Source organism: Plasmodium gonderi (assembly GCF_002157705.1).
Source record: "Plasmodium gonderi DNA, contig: Chr08, whole genome shotgun sequence".
Classification (NCBI taxonomy): domain Eukaryota; phylum Apicomplexa; class Aconoidasida; order Haemosporida; family Plasmodiidae; genus Plasmodium; species Plasmodium gonderi.
Window position 1 is genome coordinate 1283140 of NW_021628933.1, and position 18174 is coordinate 1301313.

Consider the following 18174-nt stretch of genomic DNA (forward strand, 5'->3'; position numbering starts at 1 on the left):
CATCCAGCATTTTTGTTTTTTTCTTTTTTCTGTTCTTTCTCTTTTTTGCACTTTTTTGCTCTTTTTTGCTCTTTTTTGCTCTTTTCTGTCCCTTTTTTTTTTTTTTTTGTGTGTGTGTGTGTGTGTGTGTCTGAAAAGGAGTACACTTTTTTCCAACGCTTGATCTAGCGCCAAATTCATTCGCAGATTGAGAAGTTTTTGTTATGCATTCTCTTCTCTCACCCTCTCCCTCAAGTGAACAGTAATGGCAATCCTGGGAAATCCTTAGCTTGGCAAGCCATTCACTAGTCAAGGGGTTAAAACTGCTAGGCACAGTGTACTAGTAGAAATGACCAACCGACTGTCTGATCGTTCGATTGGCTGATCGCTCGATTGACTGATCACTGGACTGACTGATCACTGGACTGACTGATCACTGGACTGACTGATCGCTCGACTGACTGATTAGCAATCCGATCGCTACCCAGCTTTGTTGTGAGGGAAGTGCATGAGAAACATGTGCGAAAAATGAAAAACCTTAACATCATAACGAACAAGATAGTTGAGGAGAGGGTGAAGGAATACTGCAGGAAGATCGAGGAACAGAAATTAAAAAATGTAAAACCAACCATACAATTTGACAGAACCAAAATAAGCATAAACAACCGCAAGAAGTTGTACCTGGCTAAATTGAGAAATGAAGAGATCGAGAGAAATAATAAGTAAATGTACACACCTTTTGTTTAATAAGGAAAAACCTTTTTCCTCTCTTTTTTCTCTCGTTTTTTCTCTCGTTTTATTCTTTCTTTTTTTTATCATTTTTGAAATTTCTTCATTTTAATTTTATGACAAAAAAACGAAAGAGTTACACCTCGTTTGTGTGCAAAATCCTAACTTATTTGCACTCTTAATAGACATACTTTTTATTTTCCTTCTTGCTTCTCCAAAAAAAAAAAAAAAAAAATTTTTAGTATATTAAAGAAAAAGTTAGAGGGTATTAACAAACGAGAAAAGAAAGTCGCAGAACAGATAAAGAAAACATTTACACAACAACAAGTCAATGCAAACAAGAAAAACTTCTTGTTCGATAATATTAAGAAAGCAAAAATTAGAAAAGAAAAAAAAAATGTCAATCATGTAAATGTGAATTCTACAACAAATGAGAAAGCTTCCGCTGTCAAAAAGGTATGTTATTTTTGATACAATCAAGACGATTTCTTGCACTTGTTTATTGAATCCCTACGTTAGTGATCCGTTTTTGTATATGCACGTGTATGTCTTGTCTACATGCATACATATGTATATATGCACAATTTATGATTTTTTTTTTTTTTTTTTTTTTTTTCTGTACCTTTTTAAATGATGAAGCTAAGTACATGCACTTCAACATGTTTTCTTCACCTGTAGCCAAAAGTAAAAATCCTATATAAAGGATATATGGATGATAGTCAAAAAAGTTGTAAATTCTACACAGGTTAGAGATTCACGAAAGAAAGGGAGAAAAAAAGTCAAAGTGGTGGATAAAAGTTCGAAAGTGGAGAGATAAAATAGCATTTAATTTGGAGGATGCAGTGACTATGTCGCTTGAAGACAACGTGTGAAGATGTGGCTTAAGGGGAGATGCACATCTGATGACACTCACCATCAGTGCAGTATTATTTCTCCCACATTTCCCACATCTCCAACTTCCACTTCGTCGACTTGCACATCTCCAACTTCCACTTCGTCGACTTGCACATCTCCAACTTCCACTTCGTCTACTTGCACATCTCCAACTTCCACTTCGTCGACTTGCACATCTCCAACTTCCACTTCGTCAACTTCCACATCTCCAACTTCCACTTCTCCAACTTCCACTTCTCCAACTTCCACATATCCAATTTTTTCATCTCTCCCTCTTGAAGAACTGAAAGTTGATGACGAAGGAAATTTAAGTGTCCTCACCTTAAATCTAAAAAATAAACGGATAAAAAAATTCTCTTGTAATAAGGAAAAGCATTACGAATTATTAAATGTATGAAGTAACAGGGGAAAAACTAGACACATGTGCTGAAATTTTTGAAGTAACATTAGTTCTATTCTGTTTACATGTTCTTTTTTTTTTTAACATACTTTTCCTTTGTATCTCACTTTTCTTTTAGGATTTAGGAACTTATGAAGAAATTGCAAAAAAAATATCTCATCAGGAAGAAGAAGCGGATATAGAGAAAGCAAAGAGATTAAGAAAAAATAGAAAACAAGCCACAAATAAGATTAACTGTCGTGATGTTAACGGGTGTGGTATTCCAAAGTTGAATGTTAATGAAAATGAATCTAATGGGAAACCGATAAGAATCAAACATCGGGTAATGTTGGAGAATGTGGAAAAGACTTGTGACTTTTACATAAAAAAATACTTCAATGATCAAGTGGAAGATGTAAATGCAACATTGTACGCAAAGAACAATGAAGAGAATTCAAACATAAATAATAATAATAAAAACAATTTTAATTTTAAAAAAGGAAAGAATTCTTTTCTTTTAATTAAAAACGATTTGTTATACAAGTCCAAAATTAACCAAGCTCAGGCACTCTTGATTTTTAAAAAAATAAAAGAAAAACTTAAAAGAAATAACAACAATATGAACTATACCTTGAAAACGGAGGAAGCAGTTCGCGCAGGTGTGTACCATTTGTAGAGAAAAAAAATGCACAACTCGAATCAATCCCTTTTTTTTTTTTTTTTTTTTTTGCTTCTGCCACTTGCTAGCAACGCACCGGTGCACTTACACTCTTGAATCATTCTCACTACATCTACACTTCCGAATCATGCAGGAAAACATACAGACAAAGGAACCAACTCAAAGAACTTAATTGCAAGTCCCAACCATGTTGCTATTACTGGACAAGGCGACGATAAAAAGATTCATTCCAGTTCCAAGCTCGAAAGTAGACATGAACAAATGGTGATGCAGGAACCTGCTACGATGCAGAAGAGCGAAAAGCCATACGAAATGACAGTAGATGCAGCTTCCAGAAAAATAGAAGCAATCGAATCTGCAGAAAACGAAAAAGATACATGTCTCCCTTTCGAAAAAAGTTTCACTAAGGATTTACGCAAATGGAGAGTTACACTAAATGAGCACGCACCGAGCGAAGTGAAAGAACACAAAGAAGCAGATGCAGTTGTAGAAGTGAAGAACGAAGCAGATGCAGGTGTAGAAGTTAAGAACGAAGCAGATGCAGGTGTAGAAGTGAAGAACGAAGCAGATGCAGGTGTAGAAGTTAAGAACGAAGCAGATGCAGGTGTAGAAGTTAAGAACGAAGCAAATGCAGATGCAGAAGTGGACGTGCAGAAAGAAACTGATGCAGATGTAGAAGTGGACGAGAAGAAAGAAGCAAATGCAGATGAAGAAGTGGAAGTGCAGAAAGAAGCAAATGAAGATGTAGAAGTGGACGTGCAGAAAGAAACTGATGCAGATGTAGAAGTGGACGAGAAGAAAGAAGCAAATGCAGATGAAGAAGTGGACGTGCAGAAAGAAGCAAATGCAGATGTAGAAGTGGACGTGCAGAAAGAAACTGATGCAGATGTAGAAGTGGACGAGAAGAAAGAAGCAAATGCAGATGAAGAAGTGGAAGTTCAGAAAGAAGCAAATGAAGATGTAGAAGTGGACGAGAAGAAAGAAGTAAATGTAGAAGTAGAAGTGAAGAACGAAGCAGATGCAGTTGTCGATGAAGCTGTAGAGGCGGGCGGTCTCAAAGCAGAGAATCACCACGCCGAGGAAGGATCAGACACGAACTTGCCAAATGAGCAGGCAAATAACCAAGGTACGTTGAATGAAAACTGTGGAGAGGGATGAGTACTGCTTTCGCAAAATTCTCAAAAAAAGGGGACTAGGAAGTAGAAGAGGAATAGACTCTCGTTAACTTTTTATTGATCTGAAGGGAGGTGTGCAGCAATTTATTGAGAAAAAAAAAAAAAAAAAAAATTGTGGTAAAGAAAAAAAAAAAAAAGTCACTCAAAAAAAAAAAATATATACATGGGGAAAATGATTCTGTAGCTCTTTATAGATGTAGTACTCTACCCCATATAGCACACACTTCGACCTATATGGCACACATTTAACCGAAAACGAAGAGTAGCAAAAAATTCATCGGGTGCGAGGTTTTTTTTATATCTTACCTTTTTACTACTTGATTTTTTTTAGCATTTCTATTATCACAAGTAGTTTTAAAAACAAACTGAATATTAATATATTTTAAATGAAACTCATTCTTCAACTTTTTTTTAAAAAATGTTAAATAATTATTTGGAATATTTTTGTATAAATTGGTAAATATGAGAAATGTAACGGGGTTTGTTTTAATCTGCTTCATAAATTTAAAACTGCATTTTTTTTTCTTCAACCATGGGATTGGAAATAATTTTAAAAATTTCATTAAAAATAAATTCAAAATAGATGTAGAAATGGTTGTGTTGCTCATCTTATGTATATGAACTAGCCGGTTAAGCAATGTCTGTATGTGTATTTGATTGTTTGTGTTTAAAAATAGAACTGGGATATCACTAAAAGAATTCGTGAAGGAAGATAAAAATTCATTTTTTTTTTTTTCAAATTCGGTAATTATCAGATCAATTTTGCTTACAATGAATACTATATTTTTTTTTTCTCTTGATAAATAAAATATCATTTTCTTGTCTTCTTTACACAGACTAATGGAATTATTTTTTGCCTCTTTTATGTATACACATATATCACTTTTTCGAATATTACTAAATACTCTGGTGTTTTCATCATAGTAATTGTCTTCCCCTTTAAACTTGTGTTGCTTCTTCAAGCTACATGTGTCTAAGATTTCTATTCGTTTGTTTCTATGTTCAATAATCATATCATTGTTTACGTATTTTCTTTTCCCCAGCACTTCCACTACATCTTTCTCGCTTATGATGTTATTCTTTACAATGGATTCTATCAGTGTCGTTTTCCCGCAGTTTTTTTCTCCTAAAAAGCAGACCTTTAATTTATTATTTGTCGTCTCCACCCACTGTCGTCTCCGTCCCCCTTGTGGTTCACTCTCAACTTGTGGTTCACTCTCATCTTGTGGTTTATTCTCATCTTGTGGTTTATTCTCATCTTGTGGTTCACTCTCATCTTGTGGTTTATTCTCAACTTGTGGTTCACTCTCATCTTGTGGTTCACGTCTAATAGGAGCGTCACTCCCTGGACACCTTTCTCCTCCCATCATTTGATTCTCAATGGAGTTCATCTCACCCCTGAGATTTATCAAGTCATACGGATTGGCTTTCCCGTCTCCGCTCACAATAGCCTTCAGAATTTGAATCCGTTTATTTTTCACTTTCGTGACAACTTTCTTTTTCTGCTCAAAGTCACTCTGCACCTTTTTGAAGAAGTATTCGTTCAGGTCGTTTGTCCGGTTTGCATACTTCTCACGATTCGCACACTTCTCATGGTTCGCATACTTCTCACGATTCGCACATTTCTCATGGTTCGCACACTTCTCATGGTTCGCATACTTCTCATGATTAGCACACTTCTCACGATTCGCACACTTCTCACGATTCGCACACTTCTCACGATTCGCACACTTCTCACGATTCGCACACTTCTCACGATTCGCACACTTCTCATGGTTAGCCGTTGTGTTATCTACCTGATCATCGACGGGACGAGCACCCCTCTCGAGAAACTTCACGTGCGATATTTTTTTCAAGGATTTGCTGAGAATTTTTTCGCTCAGGAAGTCATTAAATAAGTTCTCGTTGGACTTATCCTTTTTCTTCAGGTTCACGAATTTGTAAAAGTAGTTTCTTGTCTCATCACTCATCTTGGGCCGGAAGATGCGGATGCTTTCGTCTATGAGATTAATCATTTCTTGGTTGTATTCTGCACTTGGATCGTGATTAGCAAGAGTATCTGAGGAAATTTTTTTTATACTTTCACTGCACTGAGCAGAGTCAAATTGTCTTGCCCCTTCAATGGTAGTGTCATCTCTCACCTTTGTGCGAATGAGATTCAGTAAATCGAGATCTTGACCCTCCTCGTCTTGAATTTCTAATTTCTTGGGGAAAAAAATAACGTTATTGAAATGTTCATATACGTGTAGAAAATGATAAGCTTTTTGATTTGGTGTGGGATCAGAATACAAGTGATCACTACCCTCCCAATATCCATTGACATCACGATTGTGATTGAGACTATGATTGGGCTTGAGACCATGATTGGGATTATCGCTGTAATTGAGAATGACAGTGTACACATTCATATTTTCGCGAGATATATCTTTAACAATTTGATATGCTAATACATCACTCTGTCTTACTTCACAACTTTTTACACAAAAAATAATTAAATGGCTGTTCTGTATATTGTTAAAGTAGTTTTTGATGATGTTGTTATTTTCGAACCCTTGATCATACTTCTTTTTTTTCCATGTGTGAAATTTTTGTATCATTTCTTCATTTAGCCCTATCGTATCAGTTACCATACATTTTACATTGTCCATATGAAATATGTTTTCATTATTCTTGATAGAATAATTTGGTACTTTATGAACAATAGATTCTTTGTAACTCACACTAATTCTTTTCATCAATTCATTGTGCAGGGACGACTTTCCGCTATTTGATGCACCAACTATGCTTATTTTGAAGATGCCCAGCTTTTTTATGGTCTTTTGGATAATCATTTTTTTTTTTTTTTTTTCTCACCCCTCTGGAGAGAAACCGTTCCTTCAGGGTAGCCACGTCTTTACATCTACCAATTTTTGAATTTACCCCTCTTTGCAACTACCCGTTTTATGCACCTATCAAATGACGACCCTTGCCCTTGATCCCCTGTTAGGGAAATGCTCTTACAAACAACCTACGAACATGTGATTTAAGGATATACACACATATCTCTACATGGGTGTTCCAGTCTGTACGACATTTTATCTTAAGGGTGATATTAGAAAGCTACATATAATCTATTGCTTGTTCATAAAAGTGACAGACATTGATCAGTAAAAAAAAAAAAAAAAAAAAAAATGCAACGAAAAAATAAAAAAAAAGACTAAAAAAAATTTCAAAAAAAAAAAAAAAAAAAAAAAAAAAAAAAAAAAAATAAAAAAAAAAAAAAAGTTTAAAAAAATTTTAAAAAAAAAAAAAAAAAAAAAAAAAAAAAAAAAAAATATTATGACACCTGATGGAAGGTGCTGGAGTGGGAGTGGATCGGAAAAATGCAATTTTGCTTTCCCCAGGTAGAAATGTAAAAAAATGAAATAGGTGAACAAAAAAAAAAAGGAAAGAAATAAAAGTTAATGCGACACTTTCACCACAGCAGAACAGCGCAAGAATGATTAAGTGCCAACAAAAAATGAGAAAGAAGTAATCATTTACAGTTGATTTATCTTTTAAAATTTTATTTTCTTCTGTTCAGATGTAAGAAAGAAATGAAAAACCTAACAAGTTTTTCACAAACTTCTATTTCTTCTTTTTTATCGAGTGTGTAATGGGGGAGGTGGGGGAAAAAAAAAAAAAAAAAAAAAAAAAAAACTTTTACACCCATTATTTGCAATGAAAACGTCGAATGACAACAATTTAATAATTGCAGAACGGTTGTATAATTTAGTTGTTTTTTTGCTTGAGGAGCATATTGATTACCTTCGAGGTCATAAAATTAATGGAACACAAAAAGATGCTAATATAAGGAAAGTTAATCTAGGTAGATTACCAAATAGTAATGTCGTAGAAACAACCTCAGAAAATGACAAAATCAGAAATGATACTTTTTACATGATTCACAAGGATGGAAGATTGAAGAGTGCAAGATTGTTGGAACAAGAAGGAATAAAGAGAGACAAGGAAGAAGAGGATATAGAATTTAGGGAAAAAAATTACAATAATGAAAAGTTTATAATTCTTCTTACAAACGTAGGGAAAGAAATATTTATACATAGTGATTTAATTTTAAAATTGAAAATAAAAGAAAAAGAAAAAAAAACAAATATTTTAGAATATTATTTCACCATACAAAAAGAAGATACCAAATGTGTAATAATATCGAACAGAAACAAATTAATTTATGCTGTTGTTTTAATTTGTCCAGGAAAAAATAAAAAAAAAAACTCCAAATATGCTCATGTATATCATATACAAGAATATGTCATGAATAAATTTAAAGTAAACTTAAACTTTTATGTCAACTTTAACTTTTCACTTAGGAAGTTCTTAATGCGTAAAATTTGCTTCATAAATTTTACGCAGATCATTTGGGATTTCCAATTTTTTAAAAAGAATATATGTAAAAGAGTTAAGTATATTGCACATCTTTCAAAATGTTTATGTTTTGTTTTATCATATCATTTGTTACATCAGGATTATAAACTCTTTCTAGCTGGGTTGATCAACCGTTCGGACAGAATCAAAGGGCCATCTGTGTTTCACATTGTTGACGATCAAGTGACTCGGTGGGGTATTGCTAACGGAATCAATTTCTTGGTTAATGATGAGTTAGAGCAGGTGTCCCCTTCAGGCATACATGACAGAAGTGGTAGCCGTGAAAGTGGCTTAAGCGGAAAAAGTGGTGAAAGGAATGACAAACGGGGAGACGAGCTGGAAAAGTGGCTCATGGCAAAGTGCAAAAAAAAAGAGAAACCATTTTTTAAGCAAATTTGGTCTATTTTTTCACTATTGAAGGAAGAAAATTCGAATTTTTTAAAATTCTATAACTTGGAAAATTACACGCGCGTTTTTATATACAATTGTGAGAAACTTAACAGAAATCAGTTTATCCAATTTCTTAAAAAAATGCCAAACTTCCATATCCATTCAGTAAATTTAAATACCTTGTTTGGATCATATTTTAGCCAAACAGAGCAAAATATTTTAAACGTTTTTAAAAAATGTCAACGTATTTTAAAAAACACAACAATGAATCTCTGCCTCATTATTGACGGGATTGATGTAATTGCAAACACCTCATCTAGTGGTGAGAATGACCTACATGAACATCTCCCCTCTTCTTCTTCTTCTTCCTCGCTCACCCATAGCCTTAATATTCATATACTTGGGGAACGTGAGGCAAACGACAATGGAAGAATTCTCACTACACTTCTGCTATGTCTTGACAGCATCGACAACCACACACAGAGGAGGCACGTCCAGCGAAGATTGTCTTGTCAAATGGACGAACACGATGGGGGTGACACTATACAGAAAGGTGGCAATATACACAAGGATGACACTGTATGCAAGAGTGCTACTAATAGAGGATATGTCACACGTGGAGAGCGTAACATGCATGTTAATGTAGCTAACCAAGTACATCCGAAGGGAGGGAAGGAAAGACCTCACAGATTAGGGAAAGAGTATTATGATGAAAATTCAGATAATTCGGGAAAAATCAGTTCAACAGAAGAGGATTTCAAAAAAAGAACCAAATGTAAAAACCTATCAGCACATGTAACATTTGACTTTAAGAAATTGGAAAAAATTTACAAGGAAAGGTACATTCAATGCATGAGAAGAAAAAAAAAAAAAAATTTAAGTATCATAGTTTTAAGTGATTTGGATTTGAAAAAATTTGATATTTCTTTAATCAGAGCAGGGAGATTTTTTCATTTCATAAAATATTCTTAATTTTTTGTTGGATTTTTTTTTTTTTTTTCTCACAATTTTTGTATCGCCACAGTGTTTCGGTGTGTGCATGCTTTTTTCTACCCTTTCTTTTCTACCCTTTCTTTTCTACCCTTTTTTTAATACCCCTTTTTTAATACCCCTTTTTTAATACCCTTTTTTTAATACCCTTTTTTTAATACCCCTTTTTTAATACCCTTTTTTTAATACCCCTTTTTTAATACCCTTTTTTTAATACCCCTTTTTTTGCTACCCCTTATTTTCTACCCTTTTTTTACTACCCTTTTTTTACTACCCTTTTTATTTGCTCGTTTGTCATATATGCATATGCCCGATTGCGCGAGTTGTGTATTTATTTAATTATATGCACAATTTTTGTTCATAAATTATCGTGTGTGCCTGTATAAAAATAAATATAATGAGGATTTGCACTTCATTAATCTGGAAATCTTTACGCCAACTTTTTTTTTTTTTTTTTTTTTTTTTTTTTTAATTTGTACTCCAATATAGCATAATAAGAAAAGGAAGAGACACAATATGTGATAATAACATACATTTATACATGTATACCATTATGTGACACGCATGTTCTAGAAATTGTGATCTTAACACCCTTTTTAAAATTTTTAGCTCCGTTTCAATTTCTTTTCTTCCGGATTTATTCATTCCTTTTCCATCACAATTAATGTGATAACAGCAAGCGGTAATTGCATTACGCATTGCATTTTCTCTTTCTGTTTCTGTATTCATGTTAAAAAAAAAATATATTTTTTAATAGCCAAGTATTTTTTTTTTTTTTTTTTCTTTTTTATATAACTCGTATTCCACGTAATGTGAAAATTAATTCCTTATAATGTATACCATTTTACAACACTGGACATGCAAAAAAAAAAAAAAAAAAAAAAAAAGGCTAAACTTATAGAAAGGGGAATTGAAAGCACATGATACAACTGCCAAAAGTTTAGAGTACTCAAACAAAAGAAGTCCATGTGAATATAAACACGACAGAATCGCAAATCGAACAAATAATGGAAAAACTTTTTACATCTCTATGGGAAACATAAAGGAGATTGAGGGAAAAGAAAATAAAGTATGACACAAACCAGGGAATAACCACTATCACCTACACAAACATACCAAGATCTGCATTATTGTACAAAAGATGATTAGCGAGAATATGTATACTTTTGTTCACACTATGTGACACCTATCTGTGTATATCTACACATGTATATGCACATATGCACACCTCCGTAAATGCACATGCTTGCACAGGACCAAATCAATGTACTATAAAAATTCCTCTCACTCATATTTTGAGTAGCCACATTTAAGCATCTCTATGTAGAAAATGAGTTTTAAACATGTGCTTATACTGTTTTTATTTTGTGCAGTAAATGCAAATACACTTAACAATAATGCAAATATTTTAAAATTTAAAGCATTTATTTTGCAAGCACAAAACAACAAATATAAAATTTTAAATTTGCACAATAACAATATTCAAAAAATTAAGGAAATTCAAAAGAGTTTCAAAACCAACGTGTTCATAAATAAGCAGATCACGGTAATAACATCTGACCTTTGTCCCCAGACCACACAGCGCCCCTGTGTATACATACGACATACACACGGGATGCACATGGGCCATACGCACTGCATAAACATACACTTATATTTCATACATGCGTGATCATAACTGACGATTGTTCTGTCCCTTCCCCCTTTACAGGACTTTTCAAAAACAGTTAACAAATTTAAGTTGCAGTTAATCAGTATTCCAACTGTGTCTGTAGTCACTGAGTAACAAAAAAAGAAAAAATATATACACATAAATGTATATATGTATATTTATTTTCTATCCGTTTATATAAGCAATATGTTCTTACACTTTCCCCACACACCTATGCACAAGCAATTTTGCACACTTTTAAGGAGGTTTAAAATTCACATTCCAAACTCCCCTACACACGTACACTCACACACGTTTTACCCCTATGCATACCTATTACCTTGTAGATATTTCAGAAACAATATAAATAGCATAAGATTGTCAGCCTTACACTTTATAAGGTAGAAGGATATGTTTTCTCTTAACAGCTTTGATGTGTATATTTTTATACATATATACATATTTTGCACACACACACACACAAACAAACTTTGCGTGTGACCTTCATCATTACATGTGTTACATACGCTTACACACCTACAAGTGTTCATTTTCAGACATGAAAAAAAAAAAAAAAACTCATTTAAAAATTAACGTTTCTCCACTTTTCAGAATATACAAATTTGTAATTTACATTAGATGTCTACTAGAGTGGTTACCCCAAATAAATCCCCATCTGAACCCGTTTTCTTACATATTTACCTACACAAATAGCTATGTCCAGTTTTTTCATGTAGAGCTAGCCAAAAAAAAAATAAAAAAAAAAAAAAAAAAAAAAATATGCCCGTACACATATGTACATATATACACATGCGCAAAATTACAAAAAAGGAAAAAAAAATATATGAACAAGTCATAAAAAAATAAAATGCCCAATTCACATATACTCATTTATTTACCCTATTTCCACCTTCTCATTACCTATGCAGAGATATGTCCCGAATGTTCTTGGTATAGATCTAAGTGGTGTATTTTCGTGGTTATTTCTAGAAATGTTAGAAAGTTATTTATCATAACACGGAGGCTTGTCTCATCACACAATTGTATTCATCAAAACAGTGGGTGTGTATATATAATATACTAGGGTGGTGATTATATTTTAGGACAGATATATTTTTTTTTATAAATAATACTCAATTAACTAAGAATTGACACACAATTAACTAAGAATTGTCACACGTCTTCCATATAACTGTCCAAAAAAAGTTCGCCCATTTTTTATCATTTCTCTCCCATGAATACATAATGTAATGCAATCTACGAACATTTAGCGAGATAAATTGAAAAGATCACGCCTCCATCCCCTGTGCAAAAATTCCGAAAAGAATGTTTCGATCGGAGGCGCACTTTCAAATGTTAGCAAATTTGCGATTTCTGGAATTACAAAAATTACTATTAAACAGATTTCAAATTTTCAAGAATGAAGAAATAAGTATACTGAAGAAGGATAGTATGAAATCCATTTTGTACGAGTGGGCAAAGTTCTTAACCAAGGAAGAGAAAAAGACGAATATGACACATATTCCAAATGAAGTATTGCAAAATAAAAAAGTTGTTCAAATTTTGAGAGACAATATTGATTGCAGATGGTTAGTAAACAAAATTAATATAAAAGGTAAAAACAGTGATGATGATCATGTTGTTGTAGAGCCTGATGTGTTAAAAAAATTAGACAAACTTCACTTTGATGAATATCCAAATTTGTTTTATTATGAATATCCTCAATTTCCGTACAATTATTATGATAAAAAAAAAATGACCAATTTTTACTCCCTTATAAAATTTCCATACAATGATATATTAAACATTTCGAAGATGACTAAGAATGATCAAAACCTTCCAGATAATATTGAAGAGGATAAGAAAAAGCACCTAACTGGAGAAGTCATGGGATCTACGAATGTAGATGTGGTTCATACCCAACAAGTGAACTACTCCAGCAACAGTTATATTTATTCACCTTCAGAGATAGAAACGTCCAAGGAGAATTACTATGATTAGAAAAAGCAGAGATCACTGATAAGTTATTCACAAAAAAAAAAAAAAATAGTTTGGCGTTAAATAACTCCTACTGTTTCATATGCATACGACAGTTCAATCCAATGGAAAAGATGATATTTTTACTATAAGGATAAAAGTATACAGACAATAGTAACAAAATGACACGCGAATATTCAAAAAGGGAGAACACTTAAAAAAAAAAATTTTAACTTGTTTCTATTTTTTTCTTTTTTTTTTTTTTTTTTTTTTGGGTGTGTGTGTGGGGGGGTTATGGATTCATTTTGAAAGCAAAATAAAAATACAAACGTCCAAGTTGTTTATAAAAAAGGAAGAAAAAAAAGTGAAGCAAAAAAAAATTAATAGCAAAATGGGAAGCAATAAAAAAGAGTGGCAGAAAGAAAAGCAAAAAAATCTATCTCGTTTGCACACAACTTTTGTATGCAACAAGATAGAAATCAAATCAGTCCACGTTTTGCAATATTATATGTGAACCACACTAGGATGAAGTTTTAAAAAGGCTTTTATATATAATATATGACCAAGAGGGTTGTGTGTGGGTGATATGTTTGTTCCTTGGGAATTTTGGAAGGAGAGAGAGAGAATTTATATATATATATATATATATGCGAATGAAAATGTCGAATTTGTTTTTAATTTTTTATTTTCAAAAATGTGCATTTGTGTATGTGTGAGGTCTGGTATACATCTATGTATATACATATAAGTCTATCTTCCTGGATCTGCATCTACACATGTGTGTTCATTTTTCGAGCGGTAAATTCTTTTCTGCATATCCCGTTGTTCTCACACATAATGTGTAGGTTCACATCACCACAATCTACTCCGGTGATATGTATTTATTTCTGCTTTCAGTCATCTCATATGTTTCCCTTTTTTTGTTTAGCCCTGAAAAAATTTTTGAAAAGTAACTTATACTTACGAAAGTACAACAGGGAACTTTCGAAAATGTTTCTTATTCGATCAACCTTGGTGTTGTTGGAGACCTTGTCTCGCTTTTTCTGTTTCATAAAATAGTTGAGATATTTCAGTGCCCTGGAGAGAAGAAAAACGGAGGTGGAAAAAAGTGAAATAAGTAAAAGCGAAAAGGTGACGCTAAAAAAAAAAAAAAAAAAAAAACCTTCCACTTGTGTATGCACGTGCAAACCAACCTGTCGGGGTTCATATTTTTCTCATAATAAACAGACAAAGGAAGAAGATTTCGTAAATCACCCTTATTCAATCCTAACTTGTGATAACTGATCGATATATTTTCTTTATTCTGTTTGTTATAAATCATACCAATTTCGTATAGTGCTTTATAATTCCCTTGTTTATACAACAGATGCAATAGCTGCATAATTTTCTCTGGACTTATCAAATTTTCTAATTTGTTGTTCTTATAAATGTAAATTAAATTGCTTTGTGCAACTTCATATCCTTCATAAGCAGCCAACGCGTATGTGTAGAAAGCCTTGATGTAATCTTTTTGTATATAGTAATTCATTCCTAAAATAAATAAATATATAAATAAAATGTGGAAATCACAATAAAAGTGAAGATCAAAATTTTGAGACTCAAAAAAAAAAAAAAAAAAAAAAAAAAAATTCAGATTCATTGGAGGTGTTGGAGAGAGATATGTATTCATGCAAATCCTTCAACATGTTGCTTAACGATCAATGGAAAGGCGCACTTTTGCCATATCAACAAACACTTGTGCACTCATAGGGGAACCATATCAAAAACACATATGCACTCATAGGGGAACCATATCAAAAACACATGTGCACTCAAAAGGAAACCATTTCAAACATGCCATTCTAGTTACCTTCCCTAATTTTGTTTGTCCATAAGGTACTTTCTGCAACAAACTTGTATGATAGTGTGGCGTTCAGGCAAGACTGTTTGACCCCCTTTCCTATTTCGTACAACTGTGCCTCTCTGAAATATGCCTGAACATAGCCCAAATCAGCTGCATGTTCATAAAGTTTAAATATGATTCTGTATACTGCATCTGAGATGTAATGTTTTTTTATCGACAAATCCAATATAATTTCAGCTAAAAAAAAAAAGGCTTCTCCATAATCGTGGTTGGCAGCTTCCACAAGGTACTTGATAGATAGCTTTACGTTTCTGTGTTCGTCCATGAAGTAGTAGATATATCCGAGATAACACTTGGATTCAACATCTCCAGCGGCAGCGGCCTGAGAGAGGCGTGGAAGAAATTGGACAAAATATAGAAAGATGCAGAAGAATGGGTGGATGTAATGTTACCACAACAGATGCATGCGTGTGGAAGCACGTACGGGGTTCAGGGTTCTTCTCCCTCCTCACTCTCCGTTTCTTTTTCTGTTTCTCTCTCTGTGTCTGTCTGTCTCTCTCTCTCTCTCCCCCTAGGTTGAAATGCCATACCTTTGTAAAATTTTCGATGCTCTTTTTTATGTTTTTCTGAGTCCCATAGCCGTAAAGGTAAATAATGCCAAGTTCCTTCTGCGCGAGTACGTTGTTTTTTTTTGACGCTTCTGTAATATATTCGTAGGCTTTTGTGAAGTTCCTTTCCTCCTTATATTTCTTACCCAAGTCATACAAAGCCATAACATCACCTCCTTTTATCTGATCATTTAGAAATTCTAAAATGTCTTCCTCATTATCTTTCAAATTATTAATTTCATTGTGCATGTTTAAATTTTCCACATTTAAAATGTCCAATTCAGATAGAGGAACATTTATGTAATCTGAATTCATCACTTTATCAGCAACCATTTTGTAATAATTCTTGGATTTTTCACAATTTGCTTTTAAGTTTATTCCATATAAATATTTGTAAGCTACACTTAAAACAGATGGGGTATAGCTAAGTCCACATGCCAAAAATTCATACTCAATTGAGCTTTTTAAAAATGGATTCATCGATTTCTTATTATTCGTTGGAGGATCACTAGGTTTGTACTGCTTATGTAGTATAAAATGATCACTTTTTCCTTTGGATATTTCCTTTCTTTTTGTGTTTCTCTCCTCCATATGCATGTTTTTTCTTTTCTTATTATTTTCATCTTTAAATATACCTCCCTCTGTAGCTACATCTGCGTCGGGGGAAGAACCACGATCAGATTTACTTCCCTCTGTCTGCCTCTGATTATGTGCCTGCCCTTGTCCCTGCTTCTCCACCTCTTTATCAAATTCGAAAAAATATATAAAACTTAAGAAATGCAAAGCACCTGGATTTCTCATTTGACTAGCCTTCTCCAAATAATAAATACTCAACTTTAAATTTCTCTTATAACAAAAGAAAATATTCTTGTAACCTATAAAGTGTATTTTTCCTAGCTCATAGTAGGACGAAGATGTTATTTTATCCTTTTTTTTTTCCAATATTAATTTCTCAAATATGCTTATGCTCTTGTTAATATTTGGCTTCCTGTTGTTTGATCCTTCTTTCAATTCCATTGCAAGATTGAATAGTTTAATCCTCTCATCTTCACCATCACCACTTCCCTGATTTCCATTATGATTCCCATCGTTAAGAAAACCATTTTGATTGTCTTCATCAACAAACCTGTTCTTAAAATCGGTTATAATATCACCTCTTGTATCACTTGGTTCATCTTCCAACCTGTTTTCAAAAAAGGCTTTGGCTTGTTCCAGTGTACAATTATCACCTGACCAATCAGGTAATTTGAATTCATGTTTTCTTCCATCTTCGTTCAAGTTTTCCCATTTGTAAGTGTGCTGCTTGTCCACCTTCGCATTTTTAATATTGAATAAAAATTTTGTATTATTCACTATTATGTTATACCCATGAGTTATATTCAGAATTGTGAGAAGAAGTATGACAAACCAAGGTGCAATTTTTCTCATAATCGTTTTCTTGCCACTTGAAGAAAAATCCGTTTTTTTATTTTTCTTATTTTATATTATTTTATTTTTCTTATTTTATATTATTTTATTTTTCTTATTTTATATTATTTTACTTTATTTTTGGTGTGGCCAGTTAATTCGTGGGGAAGGTTATTCCTTTTTACTCTTTTCTGACAGTTGTCATGACGACTGGGATTGTGGTACGGTTGAGAAGATTATAGTTGAAGGAGGTGTGAAGACGGTTAGCCGAATATGTATGTACATACGGATAGATACATATAAGTAAAAACACATATTTATACACATGCTTATACAAATGCTTATACACATGTTTATACATGCATATGTTATCAGGAATGGTAGCGGTGGGATCACAGAATGCAGGACTCAAAGCAGACCAAACGGGTGAAACGTTCAAAATGAGCTATGATGGTAGGATGTAATTGGGTACAGCTTCAAACTTCCACCATGTTGCTCTACTTTGATCAGTAGGACTGATGCTTAATTCATGCGACTTAGAAGATGATAAACGCAGAAATGTGAAAGCACACCTATTCGTGTCATTCGATTGGTATTCTTTTATCCATATCTCTTAGTTCTTTCATCCTCAGTATGGGGGGAGAGGGGAGAGTGGTAGAGAGAAAAAAAAAAAAAAAAAAAAAAAAAAGAATGGAAGAAAAAGGAAAGATGGAGCAAAAATGATGGATGAAAAGAGTAAATATGGCAGGTGAAAAAGAACAAAGAATCATGAATTAATTTTCTAAAAGTATGCATACCGAAGGAACAGTACAAATGGAACGTAAAAAGAAAAAAGAAAAAAAAAATGAAAATACGTAAAGAATTAGTTCTACAAATGAATTATATATTTTTTTTTTTTTTTTTTTGTTTTTGCCATTGGAGACGTTCCTACATTTGTGTTACATCATATACCATGCCGGTTGAGTAACTTAGAATGAATATATGTTCCTTTTTTGGTTTTGTTTGATTTGGTTATGTTTGGCTTTTTTTTTTTTTTTTTTTTTTTTTTTTTTTTTTTTAATATTTTTTTTTT

At 32.9% G+C, this 18174-nt stretch overlaps 6 protein-coding genes across 6 annotated transcripts; 4 read left to right on the plus strand and 2 right to left on the minus strand.

The window, feature by feature from the left end:
• Positions 1-507: 507 nt before the first annotated feature.
• Positions 508-3818, plus strand: PGO_082540 (hypothetical protein, conserved; the record flags this gene model as incomplete). Its single annotated transcript, XM_028687476.1, has 6 exons — positions 508-701; positions 951-1155; positions 1387-1453; positions 1884-1993; positions 2121-2640; positions 2794-3818. 6 exons carry the CDS (start codon positions 508-510, stop codon positions 3816-3818), a joined length of 2121 nt encoding a protein of 706 aa, XP_028543277.1.
• Positions 3819-4137: 319 nt separating this feature from the next.
• Positions 4138-6666, minus strand: PGO_082550 (hypothetical protein, conserved; the record flags this gene model as incomplete). The annotated part of the gene is made up of 1 exon (XM_028687477.1): positions 4138-6666. The coding sequence occupies one exon, from the start codon at positions 6664-6666 to the stop codon at positions 4138-4140; it is 2529 nt and encodes an 842-aa protein (XP_028543278.1).
• Positions 6667-7534: 868 nt separating this feature from the next.
• On the plus strand, positions 7535-9598 carry PGO_082560 (hypothetical protein, conserved; the record flags this gene model as incomplete). Its single annotated transcript, XM_028687478.1, has 1 exon — positions 7535-9598. One exon carries the CDS (start codon positions 7535-7537, stop codon positions 9596-9598), a length of 2064 nt encoding a protein of 687 aa, XP_028543279.1.
• Positions 9599-10946: 1348 nt separating this feature from the next.
• On the plus strand, positions 10947-12283 carry PGO_082570 (hypothetical protein, conserved; the record flags this gene model as incomplete). Its single annotated transcript, XM_028687479.1, has 5 exons — positions 10947-11162; positions 11328-11398; positions 11615-11668; positions 11880-12000; positions 12197-12283. The coding sequence occupies 5 exons, from the start codon at positions 10947-10949 to the stop codon at positions 12281-12283; spliced, it is 549 nt and encodes a 182-aa protein (XP_028543280.1).
• Positions 12284-12593: 310 nt separating this feature from the next.
• On the plus strand, positions 12594-13268 carry PGO_082580 (hypothetical protein, conserved; the record flags this gene model as incomplete). Its single annotated transcript, XM_028687480.1, has 1 exon — positions 12594-13268. One exon carries the CDS (start codon positions 12594-12596, stop codon positions 13266-13268), a length of 675 nt encoding a protein of 224 aa, XP_028543281.1.
• An 878-nt stretch (positions 13269-14146) lies between these two features.
• PGO_082590 (ubiquitin-protein ligase) lies at positions 14147-17123 on the minus strand (the record flags this gene model as incomplete). The annotated part of the gene is made up of 4 exons (XM_028687481.1): positions 14147-14321; positions 14438-14774; positions 15094-15469; positions 15678-17123. The coding sequence occupies 4 exons, from the start codon at positions 17121-17123 to the stop codon at positions 14147-14149; spliced, it is 2334 nt and encodes a 777-aa protein (XP_028543282.1).
• Positions 17124-18174: the final 1051 nt, after the last annotated feature.